At 42.1% G+C, this 17,821-nt stretch overlaps 1 protein-coding gene across 1 annotated transcript; it reads right to left on the bottom strand.

The window, feature by feature from the left end:
- Positions 1-816: 816 nt before the first annotated feature.
- Positions 817-6,996, bottom strand: LOC124684527 (probable histidine kinase 1). Its single transcript, XM_047218820.1, has 12 exons — positions 6,254-6,996; positions 6,053-6,109; positions 5,706-5,933; positions 5,085-5,178; positions 4,779-4,985; positions 4,315-4,445; positions 4,033-4,082; positions 3,585-3,895; positions 3,344-3,447; positions 2,431-3,153; positions 1,727-1,903; positions 817-1,028 (listed from the first exon to the last, which is right to left on the bottom strand). Exons 1-12 carry the CDS (start codon positions 6,953-6,955, stop codon positions 900-902), a joined length of 2,913 nt encoding a protein of 970 aa, XP_047074776.1. The 5' UTR covers positions 6,956-6,996; the 3' UTR covers positions 817-899.
- Positions 6,997-17,821: the final 10,825 nt, after the last annotated feature.

Genomic DNA, 17,821 nt, shown 5'->3' with positions numbered 1-17,821 from the left:
AGGTGATTGCTGCTTTAATCCAACATAATGATCTGGGAAAGATCGTTAAGCCCTTCTTATCCTTGTGGCAACCCTTGCCCGATACTTCCAAATTGTTATATTCGGTGCTCCAACCTAGATTTTACTGCGGGCATCTGAGAATCTCTGGTTGTGTACGAAAAATCTCTGAAAGATAATGCAGTTATTGTGACTATAATATTACTTTGCAGTTAACCCATGACTAGATGTCAACTGGTATCAGGCCTTCGCATATAGCATGATGCGAAGAATGTGCCACACAATCTCATTAAGGAACTTATAATGATATCAATTTTCCTAAACAAACGATGCCCAAGTCATTGCATAAAAAGGTCAGGACCACGCTATGCACAACATTCACTAAGATAAACAGAACATAAGGTAATGATCCAGAAAAAAGAAACAAGGCAGTAAAAATAGGGCTATTTGCCAGTGTGTGTGCCAGCATAACTTCCATATCAGACAACAGACATTTGGGCATTACACGTACATATGTATCCATACTCGTTTCACGACAGAAAAAAAAGCTCTAATTCTACCTCACATCATCATAAAATTGAAGTTGCTTGCAGTAGACATAGGTGCTTAATTGCTGAAGGATAAGAATGTCCATTAGAATTATATACAGGTGGTGCAATATCAATTCACATCTCATACAAAAAGTGAGGACTCTCATGTTTTGAGTAAGCTATGTGATCTTACTGATAGGGCTATGTTTCTGTCTCCCAATAGTAAGGTAAGTGGTTAAAAAGTCCCGACGCATTATAATCTATTGCATTTCTGATGCATCGAGGGAATACCATTTACAAGAAAAGACTGATGCGACTTCACAAAACTGTCCTAAGCTAAAGTTACCTTTCTACTTTACAACAATTGGTTAGTTACTGAGATAACAAATACCGCTGCAGGCACTCTTTTGTTTTTTGTAAGTTCATTGGCTTCGATATGTAAGAATCCATGCCTGCAGCAAGGCACTCATCAGCACTCTCTGAAAATGAATTTGCTGTCATCTGCAATGATATTCTTGCGGTTATACAGTATCCCAAAAAACAAATGACTTAATGTAATAGTCCATAAACCCAATTATCTATGCTTCACAAACCACAAGATAATATTCCTACGTTGACATTAAAAGCCAGATTAAAAAGTAAGTAAGTTTCATGGCCAGAAAGACTAAAAAAGTCTCCACATGCTTAGCATCAACATACTTAGAAATATCATAGCAGAGAGAAGGAAAAATCTACTGTTCATCAGGAAAGTAGTAGCTCTTAATATTGTTCTCACAGTGTTCTTTCAAAGTCTAGGTAATTTATGATATTGCTAAATAGAGGTTCAAAGGAGCTCCCACATTCGCTCTAAAATGCTACAGTAGAATTCTCCACATTAATTGGAGGCATGCACCACTTATTTCAGTGGGTAACCATCATAACGGTGCATATTAATCACATAGAAACTTGAGCACCTATTTTATAAGGAGTACATTTCCAATAGCAGTGGATCAGCCATCTGGGGTTCCAAATATGTGTTCTCTATTTGAAAATCTTACACACGGGCATATTTTATTTTTCACTAAACATGAGCATTTCGAAATTTTATCTACATTGAGCGTGTGATAGGAAAAAAGGAAATTAAAGAAGTAAGGTGGGAACAAAGCTGACGCAGAGATACTATTTAACATGAATTTCTATTCATGCAAGATAAAGCTTACCGCAATAATAGGAACTCTCTTCCCTTTCTGTTCTTGTGCACAATCAGATGAAATAGCTGAGTTAGCTAGCATCTGATTACCTTCAGCCTTTACAGAAGCGTCCCAACAGCCAGTATTTTCAAAGGAACGAATCAATCTAGTGGCTTGTAGGCCATCCATTTCTGGCATGTGAACATCCTGTCAAGAAGATACGATTACCATTTTCAGCAGTGGAGTAGAAGAAAGGTGCATACATGATATAGGTTTTCATGAGGCACTATCATAATTTAAACTGTATTTATCAAATATAAAGGTAACCGGACGTGACAAAAAAAAAGATTTTACTGGTTCATGGTGACAGGAGAGACAGAAGCAATGAGACAATTAATCATTGTCAGAAACAAGAAATACCCATGAAGCTTGGAGCGTATTCAAGAAGTCAAGATATAAGCCAAGCCAATCGATGATTGGCATAACCCTCAGTTCTTTATTAAGTTCAAGTTTATGTATAACACACCACCTATGTTCTGTTCATGCAAAGAATGCAGATGTTGGCCAGAAATTTTGACATAAAGCATCCTCAGGGAATTGCTTTTACATCTTGGAAGATTTTCAGGTGAGGCAACTGAGAATGAAGCAAATTGACGAACTTATGAAGTGAAAATGAGGAACTAAAATTAATGCCTAGCACACAACTTTAGAAAACTGAGTATTATTTGTCGTACCATCAGGATAAGATCATATTGACACTGCTGTACTGCATGTATTGCTTGAATTCCATTATTTACTATGTCTATTCCGTAACCCAGTGGCGCCAGCATTGATTTTGCCACCATTATATTGACTTTGTTATCTTCGACAAGGAGGATCTTTGCCTTAGTGCTACTTGGAGAACACTTGGATTTCTTGTTAAGAGATTTTTCATCAAGAGCTTTACATGCTTTCCTTCCCTCCTGAATGTCAGCCCCTGAAATTGATGCTGTGTCGCCTCGTGAACTGGAAATCCGTTCAGCTTGACTATTCAGATCAAAGACCATTGAACCATTATCTTGGTCTTTATCAATTCTCCTAACACTTGGACCAATTGATTGGCTAGCAGCAGGTGCACACTTTCCAGAATTCTCTTTCGATGACGCAAAACCATTTGAGAGTGGCTTATGATCCTCTAATATGTTAGTAGGATCATAGCACATAATATCGCTGCCAAACAACTTGGTGTTGTTCATTAGTGGAACTCCTGAAGACAGAAGAGAAGGTCGTACTTTTGGCTTGAAAATGAAAGAACCCTCTATATCACTGATAGTCAAATCATTACGAGAATTGGGCGCATCATCAGGATCATCACTGAGCTCCTCTTTTGCAGGAATTTTGCACGGTATCATGAATGTAAATGTTGATCCTTCATCCTCGTTGCTAACCACAGTTAGACTACCACCCATCAACTCCACCTAAATTATTAAGAAAAATTAATAGAATAGTTACACAATTTTATAAATTACTGTGGACCTACTTTAGTTAGAGCTAATATTGAAATAATTATTGTCGTGTTTTCAGGTACTAGTATTTAATCCATGCACAACTAGGATCTTAATTATGGTTTTTAGATGAATCAGTATCTAGAACTGGAAAAAAACGTACCAATTGCTTGCAAATCGAAAGGCCAAGCCCTGTCCCGCCATATTTTCTAGCATGATCAGTACTGGCTTGCATATATCTCTTGAACAGAAATGGCAAGGACTTCTCTGCAGGTGAAAATAAGTTGAAAGAATCAGGGGAAAAGTAGATAGAACATATTCCAGAAATTACAGGTTTCCCTATCAAGTGAGATATGCAGAAGATGATTGGCCTGTAGTACAATAAATAAATATCGAGAAAAAACCTGGTATTCCGATCCCAGTATCATATACATCGCAGCGAAGCCAAACAACTTCTCCCTCGTTATACTCTCTACAATTTTCATCTGATGAAATCCCATTCTGACAAGCATCTCCACGACTGGAGCAACACGAAGTATCTGAATCACAGATTCTTGGAGAGGCAGCAGATTTTTCTGTGGCAGTATTATTTGGGCATGCGGGATGGGCTATCATAGGAAGTTGTCCGTTTTCTATTTCGCATCCTGCTTGCTGCTTATCTACAAGATGAAGATTTATCCCAACCTTCCCATCATGTGTAAACTTCACTGCATTGCTGCAACGGTCCCAAATACCAAATCTCATCAGGCACATATTTTGCATTACATCTAAGCACATCTGTGTTCCACTTTACTTTATCCAACCTCTTGAAAGGCTAGTATGCCTTTAGGAATATATGAATTGGAAACTTACCTGATCAAGTTGGTCAGAATCTGCCTAATCCTTAGCACATCACCAATGACCTATAAAAACAATGAAAATATAGCTGAAATGAATGATACGATTTTATGTCAGATGAACCCTTCAGTTGCCAAATATATCAATTGCTCCTAAATGACTTAAATCTTACAAACAGATACTTCATTTTCATTTGCAAGGAAACTGAATCCAATTTGCAGTTACATGAGGAGCTGAGTACATGAACTTAACATTGTAGAAAAAAAACAAAAATATTTTTTTGTTAATTATCAATACCTCCAATGGAACATCATCACCTATGCACCCTTCAAGGGTCAATTCCTTCTTCAGAGAAGCAGCAGCAGTTTGAAGTACATGTTTAACAACTTCCCTTGGTCTAAATGTTGTAGCCTCTAGTTTCATAGCACCTGAATTAATGAAGGCAGAAACAATCTACTTCAGATTTTAAGTGTCTTTGATACATAAGAGAAATATAAAAATAATATAGCAACAAATGGGAATGCACATTTTGACTTTAAATAATTTTCTGGAACAAATCTTGCCAACTATCCTCACTCAGAAAATGACATTGTAAACCTCCACATGTAACACAGTGAGAACATGGGGTATACTTGATGTGTACATTAAGTCCTGAAGTACCCATAGTGTGTGTTACCGTGTTTCCATTCCGGAACTCCTAGAAACCACTTAAAAGAAGATAAATTGCCGATTTTACTTAGATGACATGTAGTTCTAAATACCTGACTCCACTTTGGAAAGATCAAGGATGTCATTGATCAATTGCAACACAAGATCTCCAGAAGATAACATAACTTCTAGCAGCTGATATTGCTCTTTATCCAGTTTGGTAGTTGTAAGAATTTCAGCAATGCTAAGAACCCCTGAAAGAGGAGATCTGATCTCATGGGACATGGTGGCTAGCATTTGTTTTGCTCGCATTGTTTCCTCTGCAACGTTAGATAAGTGGACGTATTCAGTGTACCATTCTGACTTAAAACATGGTAGATTAATAACAGACTAACATAACCAGACTACAGGATGCACACCAGTTATGTGCAGAGATCTGCTAAGTTCTGTTTCCTTAGCTTGTTGGATAGCTTCTCTCACCCTTATGTCCGCCATTTTCTCTCTTCTTTTGACCTAAAGAGCAAGGTAGTAGATGAGTTGGAATTCAGAAGGGTGGAGTGAGTGTAGAACAGCATGCGAAAATGTAATATAATGAACTTTTCAAATGAAAACAGTGTCTCGTTTCATGTGAGACTATCCTCAGAGAATAGTTTATGCACCATGGCAAGAATGTTATAATGCGGAATATTGTTTTAATGTGCAATGTCAAAATTGAAATCATGAGTCCAGCAGTGGGATATAAGATATGAATGTAATGTCAATTTGCAACAGGACAAGAAGAAGCTACTATTTCATAGAGAGCTGGAAATAGGTATTGGCAATGGATGAAAGTGAAATTCTTTATGTACTCATAGGCTTCTAGCTACAATCTTATGTATCCCTTGGAGAAAAATACCAAGGATGGTGACACTGAAGAAAAAAAAAAGTATACAATTGCATATCAGAGCCAAGGGAAACAAATAAGAGGATAGGGTTGTCATGATTCAGAAGGAAAATGAATTGGAGAGCCATATATGAAAGAAGTAAATTCATCAAATCACCTGATCTGTTATGTCCATTGCAACATAATTCACACCAATTGTCTCGCCAGATTTACTGAATACTGGTTCAATGTATGTCACAAAGGTCTTTGCTCCAAACAATGGAGTATTAAATACAAACTCTCTCTTAGTCGGAATACCCTTGGCCATAACCTCTCTCTTGACATTATTCATCTCATCTATACCCTCTCCTGCCAATATCTCGTAGTCGGTTTTACCGATAACATCCTGAAAAAACAAAGTGGGATTCAGCAGAAATTTAAATTTACAGGAATAGAGCAGTACAGTTTGAAGCAGAAAAAATGACAATAAAGGCACCGTGAAGGTATCAATGGGAATTGATTTACCTCATCAGCAAGTGTTGGGAAGTGGTTAAAAATGAACCGGTACCGCAAGTCAGTATCCTGTAAATAAGTAAGAGAATATGCATCATTTACCATATCCTATCACTGAAGTTCTTGTTTGGTGCTCCACCGTGTGCCTTCTTTGAAATGCCATCTAATGTACATGGCAAGTAGAACAGGTGTGGGGACATAGATGAAACATACCTGATGAGCAATTACAATAGGAGCACTTTCGAGAACCAAGTGCAAGAAGTAATCAGCTCGTTTTAACATTCCAGAGAATTCCTCCACTGGTGTATGTGACTGAAGATTCTTTATACTTTGCTCTAACTTTTCCTCCAATGCACGCTCCCTTTGCAGGCTTGCCTCAAGTGCTTTTTCTAGCAGCATTGCTCGCTCTTTCCAGTAGAAAATACTGTCGTATTCTGCATCTATTTTAAGCTCATGATTACAGGAAAGGTCATCACCCTTTTTGCTTGGCCGCTTCCATTCATCTTTGTAGACTTCATCCAGTATTGGTACTTGCCGAATCGCAGCATAATAATTTTCATCCTGACAGCGCTGATCCTCCAAGATTTGTAGCTTCTTTTCTTCAATCTCTTTTCTCTGTTGGGAGAGAAGGCCAACCTGTTCGTTGAGAAGCCGAACAGTATTGGCCCGCTTATATTCCCAGTGCTTGACGAAGTATTGCATATGAGAAGTGCCTTTCTCAGAATTTGCCATTTCCATAAGTCGGTGGATATCCATACGAACAGGCTGCTGATCAAATTTAACATCCTTGAGTGCATCATGGTCATTCCCAAGTTTCTCCATTTTGAACTGCTTCTTGTGTTTATCCCCTATGTTCTCAGGCCACATCGATGGTGCGACCTCATCCTCAGGATCAGATAGGTATTCGTCCCCCATCTTTCTTAATAACTAGCAACTATTGTTACCTTGTCACATTGAAATCTCACTCAAGTGTGAGGTATTGTGCACCCAACAATTGTTGTTGGCCAACCGTAGCTCACGAGCGCTAATTTCTACTTCAAATTTCAATGTTCCCAGTGCTCTGATAGTGTACAAGTCGTGGTTAGCTCCTGGGTCGAACAACCTGTGTAGACAGAGAGAGGATCAGCAGCTACTTATTTCTGCATAAACATCATCTTTGCAACCTGGTGCCCAATGAAAAAGAAAATCTCATCATGAGCTAGTTTCCGTATGGCAATAGATGATCAATTGAATTGTGCAGTAAACTGAATGGGCTGAAGAAACTAAAAAAAGTTTAACCTGGGAGCAAAATTTGATCAATCAACAGAGCATGAATACGAAAGTAAACTTGTACAGAGCAAACGCCAAAAGGGTTTCAGCTTTCATGGTATCCAAGGTATCACTGTGGCAACAAAAGCAGACATGCAGCTCTCTTTATTTCTAACGAAATTCCATTCTTTGGAGACGTCACCTTCCCTTTCTTCAAGGCAGTTGGAGAGCGTTTTCGGATCAAGGGAGGGCAGTGGAAAAGGTAAAGAACTGAATCTAAGATTCCACGTGACAGCAGAAACCAGAAAATCAAACACGACGCTGGTGAAGAAGACGGAAGATGCAAATCTCTCGAACTAAAGCATCTAATTAAACTGAACTCTCAGAAAGATCAGAGCCGAGTCGCTCGCGGCTCGCTACGAACCGAATCAAACATATAGTACCTCCTAAAGTCAAACCGCACGCAAAACAACAATCAAGAAAGAAACGGAATCCATGAAGCACGCATCATACATAACGTTGATCCCAGTAGGATCCACCCTCGTTCTACTCCGCCGTCCCGTGCCCGCAACCCGCTCGACGGAATGCCCGGGAGAGGTCACAGCGCCGGAGCGCTCTAGGATGGAATCCTCCGCCTCAAGAAGCACCCGATCAAACGAGAAACGGAGCACGTTGCGCCCGAAAGTACAAAATCCCGACAACCCGGCAAGGCCGCACTGCGCACGCCAAGCGTTCGACGGAATGCCGGAACGGCACCCGCGCGCGATCAGGACAGCACGCAAAACACGAGGCAAGGCGCAGCCTACCTGAGACAAGGAGACGCGAGCGAGCGAGCTTCCTCCCTTCCGAACGCAAGGAGCAAGAACGGGCCTGGAGCAGCAGAGGGGACGAGAGATTGAGTTGGGAGTGGGGGGTCAATGCGATGCGATGCGATGCGACGAGGAGCAGGGGGGGAGGTGTGGGCGGTGGAGCTTGCGGGGAGGTCGGAGGATCTAATGGCAGCGAGCGGAGTCCCAGCAGGGCGGGGGCGCTGCCATGTGACGGGAAATAGTATAAAATTGGCGGAGGCGCGCGCGAGGAATCGCGCGGCCATGTGAGGGGAGGGAAAAAAGAAAAGGGAGGATCGCGCAACTGGCGACGCCCTCCGCGGGGCGGGGCGGATGGATATTTTACTCGTCCCCTCCCCGGCCGGCCGGCTGATCCGGTCGCCGCCCGTCCCGGTGCCGGAGGTGGTGGACGACGACGAGGTAAAGAATGGCGGAGGTGGAGGGAGGGAGGGAGGGAGAGTTTTTAAATGAAATGACGGTTTGGGTTTCTGTGATCTGTGATGTGGGCCCTGGACAGTGTTGGGCCAGCTACCTACTTGCTGACTTGTTTTTTCATTTTTAATTCAGTTGCTGACTTGGTGATCCAATACTACTACTTGTTCTTGGATGGTTTAGAGCATCTCCACTCCTTGTTCCCTTCATATGCCGAAATTCGACGCTATTTAGCGTTGGATGGATGAAACTTTCGATCTAGGAATGTCCACTTTCCCAGCTGATGTGGGCATTATCTTTCGGGTAACTAATATTGTACTACCTCTTACGGCTCAACCAGGGCCCATGAGGGCACTCGATGGCAAGGTGGGCCACTACGTCGGTGTCGAACTGGAATCCTTGAAGAACAAGGCAAGGAGACGAAGAATACAAGGAAGGTTTAGAACTACGACCCTTTGTAACCTAGTCGTACCCGGACAGATCTCTCGAGACTTGGCTCCCAATATAAGGGCCAGGAGAGAGGCTGCCGAGGACACACGCAATCTTAGTAATCTTAGCCACCGCAAGTTTGGAGCTAGGTCCCTACGGAACTTAGTCTCTCGACGAGATCACAGCCGAAACCTTCGGCACCCCATTGTAACCGATATTTTCATAATCAAGATCAGACAGGCAGGACGTAAGGGTTTTACCTCATCGAGAGCCCCGAACCTGGGTAAATCGCTCTCTCCGCTTGTTTGATTACCGATGTCTCGTGTCAGCCTACAGGATCCCATCTACCTGAAGCCCCTTACGGAGGGCATTGCCGAGGAGTACCCTCGACACCAGCGACGAGTTCAGAGCAACCCCGCAAAAGCGGCAATATATTTAAAAGTTAACCTCCCCGCGATCGTCGCCCACAAAAAAGGTAGAAGTTTAGCGATCATATTACAGACACGGCGATTTAATAGCAGTCACCCCGGCCTCCTCCGACGGGAAGACGGGGTCCTCGTCTATGGCGGCGATCTCATCGGCGTTTGCCACGGTGGGCTCATCGTCGGCGATGACGATGACGGGCTCCTCCTCCGGTGGAGATGGTGTGGAGGTATCTGGGGTGGAGATCGGCGTCGGTGTGGGCGAGGAAGCAGTGGCGGAGGGGGAGGGAGGGAGGGGGAGTTTTAAAATGAAATGACGGTTTGGTTTTCTGTGATCTGCTATGTGGGCCCTGGACAGTGTTGGGCCAGCTAGTTAGTTGCTGACTTGTTTTTTCATTTTTTAGTTGAGTTGCTGACTTGGTGATCCAATGATGGGGCTTGCTCTTGGTTGGTTTTTCTTTTCTTTTTGGAAGATGCAGAAGCATTTTTGGTTTTGTAGTAGAATGTGTTTCTCATTTCTGCTAAAATATGATGAGAAGCCCAGAAAGGGGCGCAAAAAAATATTATGACATAATTTTTTTTTTTCAAAACAATCATTTGTACCAATTTACCACTTAGAGAGTGTGTCATATCATGACAATAAAAGAAGTAAGCCTAACTCACTTGGTTGGAGAAAGTGAGTGTACAACCCTCTTATCCGGGTCACATCTTAGTGACGCGAACTTAAGTTCGTTGTGGGTTTTCCTTTAAAAAAACCATGACAATGACAACAAACAAACATACATGCATATAGTTATGTAAAATGTGGATATTGACCAAATATACGCATAGTTCTGTAAGATAAAATTACCGTCGGATCTCCGATCTAAATTACATCGGCATAGGCCGGTTTTCGGTCTAGAAACAAGGAGACACTTTGGGGAGAAAGAGGGACGATCTACCATAGATGCCATGAGCCGAAAGCACCTTGGTGCCCTTTGAATACAACCAAGCTAAAATAATGTCCATCGCCGATGCAAGTAGGGAGTACTATTATTATTTAGATTGTTCTTGCAGGCTGCGTCGTCCAATGGCATACGCGCGTGTATTCTTCCCCACACTCAACGCAAGCACGCACACAGCGGTTCGTTGTACGTGCGCCAGCTGATCTGGCGACGATTAAGGACGGCACGTGCTAACAAGATTAATTAAGGTTACAATATGTTTGTGGCAGAGTAAGCTAGATGCTAATCCGGCCATGATAGCGCGCTGGTGCTGTGTCTGCGTGCCAGCAAACAGCATCGCCCACCCAGTACTAGATCCCTGAGCCTGACACGATAACTTTTCGGCTGATGATCATCTATCGGCCGGAAAATCAACTTGGGATCAGGGGAAAGAAACATGAAAAGCTGTAGCGAAGTAGAATATTTAGATACAATCTTGTATTTCTGAAGGTAGCCACAAGAAAATAATAGATATGAACCAATAGATTTGTGCATACCATCGAGGGTTCTCCAATAATTTTCAGTCCGCGGTGTGAAAGCTACGTGCTCGATGCAGCCATTACACATAATTAACTAACATCAACATGAGTACCAACATAAAAAAAATTCAGGGAAAGATAACCCAACTGCCTTATTGACGTCGCTGAGAGCAAACACTAGTAGAAAAAGAGGATTCCGTCCACCCCCATTAGTCGCGAAAATATAGGAACCGCGACTAAAGGTGTCTTTAGTCGCGGTTCGGGAGGCGAACCGCGACTAAAGACCTGGGCCCAGCGCGCTCGGTGGCTAGCTGGTGGACGGGAGGAGCTTTAGTCGCGGTTTGCCAGGCCAACCGCGACTAAAGGTCCTCAGGCTTGGCCCGAAGGCCTTTAGTCGCGGCTGGCCAGCCCCACCCCTACAAAAGGCAGCTCAGCTCACTTCACTTAGCCATTTGGTGCCACTTCTCTTCACAATCTTCACAAGTGGGTGGTGGGTTTGATTTTGGTTCCTCTTATGCACACAAGGTGTTCGATGAAATGCCCGAGAGATTGAAAGAAACATGATATGAGGTGTCCGAGTCACACTTGAGCTTTCTCATTTATTTTTCCTCGATCGCGGTTAGCAACTTGAACCTTTCATGTGTCATTGATAAAATATGCATGTGTGTAGTTATTCAAAGCTTTGGGTCGACATGAGAAGAATGCTGCAAAAGTAATTATTTTCATTCATTTGCGCTCTATATCGATCGGCCTCTTTCGTTCATTTCCTAATATCAAGTAACTAATAACTCTCTTGTTCATTTAATTTTCTTTGCCTCGTAGGGTTTGGAGACGGTTCACAGATGAAACGGTCGGTGAATTCAAAAAAGAGCTAGAATTTAGAAGGTCACTGACTGGGAAAATTCAGCCACCGGGGACCAATCTATGTGGATACTATGTTTGTGAGTTCATCCGGAGATACACCTCTGAGCGGACGCCGTCGGATAACAACGTCAAGAGGAATAACTTGCGGAAGACGCTTAGTCCGAAGCTCGCTTCCGACCAATTCAAGAAGAACTAGCAGGATGGTTCATGAGGGAAGTCCTCCATCCTAAAGGAGAACACTATTACGAGGACGTAGAACTTCGATGCGGTAAATTATGTATGGAAACTTGTTCAAAATTGTATATGGTCATCCGATATTGAATATATATTGTATATTCCTCTTGAATTCTTTTTTGGTTCTAATTTCAAATTTGTTTGAAATTGTACATTCATATGCATGTATGTAGTACCGTAGAATATGTGAAACTCCTTCAAAATTAAAATAAAACACAAAAAAATAAAACAATACAAATTAAAAAGAAACCAGATTTAGGGGGGGCTAAAACCCTAAACCTGCGGCGGCCTTTAGTCGCGGTTGGCCAGAAGAACCGCGACTAAAGGTCCTCCGCCCCGACGGTCGCCTGGCGCCCACGTGGACGGGCCTTTAGTCGCGGTTCGTAAGCAACCGCGACTAAAGGGGGGGCTTTAGTCGCGCATATTTAATCCCGGTTGCGCAACCGCGACTAATGGCAGTTGCCAACCGGGACTAAAGCCCCTTTTTCTACCAGTGGAATCACCTTTATCGAAGAAGTAGCATCTGGAAAAAATAATGCGACGATCATCCTCCATGTAATAGCCATTGTAGAAATTCCAAAATTAATCAGGGGAAGAAAAATCTGAAGAACCATATAACACGTAATCGATGCCTCCAACGAGGCCATCGTTCCCGCTAGATAGGTTTCCCACATGGTATCAGAGTTTTTATTTTGCCAACATATACAATTGTCTGGTTCTTATGTTGTTTCTTTCTCTTTTCTGCTTTCTTTATATAGTGTGTATCAGGAGCTTTTACTTCGCCAACATCTCTGCTTCACAAATGCTTTTCCCAGTCAAGAATCTATATGAGGTTAAGCGTAATCTCAACATTTCCAAAGATTATGATTAAGGGGGTTGTTAAATAGAATTTATAGGTCTTATGTGTATCCATATATAGGTTATGTTACTCCACTCCTTACACGTACTATGTATGCCATCACGATGGGCCTTTTCCATCGTCCATATAACACATAACCGATGCCTCCAACGAGGCCATCATTCCCGCTAGATAGGTTTTCCACATGGTATCAGAGTTTTTATGCCACCAATATGTTGCATTTTTTATATAGTGTGTATCACGAGCTTTTACTTCGCCAACATCGATATCTGCTTTTTCTTCTGCTTTACAAAGGCTTTTGCCAATCAATAATCTAGATGAGTTTAAGCATAATCTCAACCTTTCCGAGGTTGTCATTAAGGGGGCTGTTAAATATAGTTTATACATCTTATGTGTATCCGTATATAGGTTATGGACACTGGCGTAGCTTAGTTCAAGTCAGCCCCCCCCCAGCTTTTTACTAAGCTCTGAAGGAATTCCTTTTTGTGACAGCTTAGAAGAATCTTAATTCTTCGGACTTTTGCCCCCCTCCCCAAATACTCGTATTTTGTATTTTGCCCAGCAGTGTTTTCTCTCAAGCTCCGGCACTGGTTATGGAATAGTACTCAGTTGCTTATACAGACTATGATTGACATCACGATGGGGCTTTTCCATCGTCCATATAACATGTAACTGATATGCCTCCAACGAGGCAATCGTTCCCGCTAGCTAGGTTTCCCACGTTGTAAATAACAACCACGGCTTTGCTTAAACAAGCCTTGCTTTGAAGGATTATCGGTCCGATCACTTTAATGAAGTGGACTGATTTTTCTTTCTAGTTCTATCTTTTCTTTACGGGGCAAAGTTTTGCCTTAACCTAGAAGAACAGAATTGTCCAGTTAGTTTGTGCAAAATAAAATAGCGAAACCTGATACAAATAGACCAGCTACAGCCTTATCTCAACGAATTACACGACACGCTTCTAATTAAGGTTCTTCGAAAAGAAGAAAAGAACATAGGCGCGCGTACTGGTTTCCTGCTGATAATTCACAGGCATGCTCTCACGAGAAGACGATCTATCCTAGATGTCATACGTACGCCCGAAAATTAGTTCCACTGTCCTCTGAGTACAGCCGAGAGAAAAACAAGTCTGACAAGCAGGAGTTGTATACACTGAGACGATGGGTTGTTTAATGAGATGGATTCCCTGAGGCCAATCAGAGAGACGCTGCTACTCTTCCCACTCAACGCACGGACACATGCGGTGCCAACTGATCTCGCGCCGAAGTCGACGCTGCTCTCTCGTCTTGATTGGCACGTGCTACCGAGATTAATTTATACACTGCGCTTATGCGGCCGTTATCACTGAAACTAGTGTTTTTATTAAACTGCACTGAAACTAATGCTAGCATCGTACTAACAGTGTATTTGCCCCCTCCCTGCCACGGCAACCTTTCCGGTAATCTACGGGCAAATGCCCGTGCAAGGTGCAACCTTTCATGGCAGAGGATCAACATGTCGGGTCGGGGAGAAGTCCCGAGATGTGGCAATGCGAATCAAACTGGACTAGGGAGAGGTCGTTTGCCTGCTCGTCTTAGGGCTAAAAAGTTTTTCGTCATTCTATACTACTCCGTAATATAGTGGAGTAATATATCATACAACTAATACACAACATGCAACCGACGATAGAATCAAATTGAAGAAAATATTGTGGCAACAACAAAGACATGCCCAAAAGCAAAGGAATGAAGAAACAAAATGGAAATCAAGGCGGATCGACTAAGCGACGGTGGGTGACTTGCAACCGTTGCACCCTCCGAAGATGTTCCACCACGCTCCTAGCAGTGAAGCGTCAAGTACCAGGCAGCACCTTAAAGAAAGGATGCGACGTTGACAACGCTGTTGCCTACTAGCCCTAGGGTTTCACCCTGCACACCAAAGGAAATGGACCAAGGGTAGCCAGGATGCCCTCCAGGAAGGAAAGGTGTCACCCCCAGGCGGCACCGCATTGATGTCAGACGAGCCGACAAGGCTTTCTCCCAAAAAATCCCATCCACAACCCACAGGCGGTCCACTGCATAGGAGCCATGTAAAGTCGAAGCCTAACCACCACTAAACTTGCCGCCCACCAGCACATGCCACCACGCAGGAGCGTGGAAAATCATTTAGATGACTTTTATCACTTTAAAATATCATATTTACGTCTAATATGACAGCTCCAAATAATATGTTTATCAATAACTTCATAATTTTGAATTATGTGAGAACAAACATAAAATACCAAAATTAAATCATTATCTATGCAAAAGCATAATGTAAATATGCTTAAAAATGCACCCATCAATGACCCAGATCAGGAAGACGCCGTCCATGACCTAGCAACACAATCTACCGCCGGGGAATATCAAGAAGAAAGAGAGCCTCCCTTGTAGCTTTCACCGAAAACACGGGATTAGTATGTACATCATCATGTTTCCACTTATTTCGTCAGTGCCACATAGGCCACATCACGGTGATGATCTTGGCACGTTCCTGGTCCGTGAAACACACACATACTAGCCAGTATACACCCCTTTTCTATCATACATGTACATATATATGGTGGGCCCCACCCAACGCAAGCTCGGGTACAAAAAGAGCACTCCACCGCCATGTAAGCCGGTCGTGCTCCCGGACAACCACCACCCTCTGGTGCGGCATTGCCTTCCCCAACTTTAGTGAGCTCACACTCGGCAGCAGCATCTTCGAGGACAATGACCTCGAGTTCCTCGGCGGTGCAGCAGGAGATAGGAGACGGGGACACCTCGATGGCGCCTATGGTCGCCCATGGGCAACAGTGAGGGGCAGCAACATGCGGGAGGTACAATGGCATCGACGATAAGGTACTGCTGCTAGCTAGGTTCTTCACATCAAGCGGTTAACTTGAGAAGATCGTGGCTTGATTCGGATCAGGTGCAGCCAGTCCACGTCCAAGTTCATTCATGTGGGCCTACCATTTATACGTACGATACTCCAACTAAATATGAGTGTTTATTGGCCGGCATGTGTGTTTAAGTGGGCGTAATGCCGTATATGAAATTTACAGACAACTACCGTGGCGATCTTGAAACACGAATATTGCAGTGGCGTTTCTCAAATAGCCGAGAATTTCAGTGACATCTATCCAGTTAACCTGACCGAATTCAATACTAGATATGAATAAAACAAAAGGGCATCCGTTCAAAACAAAAGACTTAACATTGTATATTTTCTTCATATTTTTTTGCGAGTGCCCGTGTTAATGGTATAACATGTCAGATATCTATAAAATTGTCTTATGTTCTCCCAATAGTTCAGAGTAAATGTGCTGTTTGCATGAGATGCCAACATAACTAGTTAGGGAAATCTGCATTCGAAATGTTGGGTTACAAAGTAGACTTTCATTATCTACCACTTACTCACCACACACCAAGTTGTCCATTTCCAAGGAAATTGGAAGGTAAGTATACGCTTTAATTAGACATTTGTTGTTCCACTCGCAAATTAAGTAGTACTACCATCATACAAGCAGCTGTTTGAGTTCTTAATTTATGCACCCTACACAAATAATGGCTCCATAAAGAGCTATTCACATAAGAGCCAAGCAACCGCTATCTAACGTGCTGCCAGCTTGATCCCTGCAACACCACAGCCGTTGATCATATATAAATAAAATAGGACATGCGGCAACTTACACCAACATGCTCGGGCTAGCATACTTTGCCCTTGATTATTTCTAGCTACTTTTACAGTTGCATATGTATAAATATAAACAAATCCATCATCTAATTGGCTGACAGTTCTTCTGCATAAAGTGTACGACAGCTGGTTTAGGTTACATTATATTGGGGAGTTTGTAGTTGTACATTTGTAATCAAGGCCAAGCAGCTACAATGTAATGCATCCAACATCCAGATTTGCAATTGTCAGAAATAAGTAGGACAAGTAGGCTGAGTCCTATGAGGATACCCAATGATTTTATTTTAATTATTCGCAAAACTCAGCATGTTAGCCCTGCACTCTAACTGATAGAAAAATCTGTTTCCTATCTATTGTTTCACTAAACAATATGCCCAAAGGACCATGTGCATTATATATAATCATCTCACAATTTTTTGACAAACGGCCCCTGATATAATCTCCATTAGGACCATGTTTCGAAATAATTTATAGAAACCAGGAGAGTTTAGCGCTTTAATTGGATATAGATTGACCTCAATATTATGTGTTGGGGGATAATTAATTGGTATTTTTTGAAATTTGGTTTCTAATTTTACTCTATAATCCAACTCTGTTAGAGATATGTCTTAAAAAATTAATTAGGCTCAATTTATATGGAGTAAAAGTTGAACCTTCTTGGTTTTAAAAATATAGATATGTATGCAAGAGTTCCCTGTTAAAAAATTGCTTCAAATATATTAAATTTCTGAATGCGCATAGTAGTTAAAGTAATATATTTGAGTGCACCATTTGGTAGCCTTGGTATGTTGGAAGTGGAAATTAACAGCGGGACTACTAATAGGATGAACTCGTTCTTGTTGTGGACCCATTTTTAAAAAAGGAGCCTTGTAGAGCGGACCCAACGCCGATTTTGCTTTATACAAATTTTGAATAAAAATAGGAAAAAGATGAGGAAATAGAAAAGACAAGTGAGTATAATGGTACAAATTATTCAAATATGGGGCACCATTTGAGAAATACGAAAGAAGATTAGGTACTACTCTCATTGTTTATTTAATTTGTTGTGCAAGTTGAGTTTTGAATTTGAATTTTTATTATATAATATATAAAATTTTATTTATTTGTTCTAATTTCTCTCATAATTACCGGGGTTGACCATAGTCGGGTGCACTAGAGACGGAGTGAAGGAGGAGCACACAGTTCACATGCAAATTTATTCCCCTCCAAACATAGTCAACTCCCACAAGAGAGGAATGGACCGCCCGTTCATACAGACCACACCAAATTATACTGGAGTACTATACGGTTTAGCAACTGAAACTGATA

This window comes from Lolium rigidum, chromosome 1, assembly GCF_022539505.1.
Source record: "Lolium rigidum isolate FL_2022 chromosome 1, APGP_CSIRO_Lrig_0.1, whole genome shotgun sequence".
NCBI lineage: Eukaryota > Viridiplantae > Streptophyta > Magnoliopsida > Poales > Poaceae > Lolium > Lolium rigidum.
The sequence above is the reverse complement of the archived record's forward strand: the minus strand, read 5'-3'. Positions and strand labels throughout refer to the sequence as shown.

Coding starts and splice junctions, on each gene's coding strand:
- LOC124684527 (XM_047218820.1), bottom strand. CDS start 6,955: ATGGGGGACGAATACCTATCTGATCCTGAGGATGAGGTCGCACCATCG. Junction 4,083..4,314: donor GTGATGATGTTCCATTGGAG/GTATTGATAATT, acceptor TTGTTTTTATAG/GTCATTGGTGATGTGCTAAG. Junction 3,896..4,032: donor ATTCTGACCAACTTGATCAG/GTAAGTTTCCAA, acceptor GGACCGTTGCAG/CAATGCAGTGAAGTTTACAC.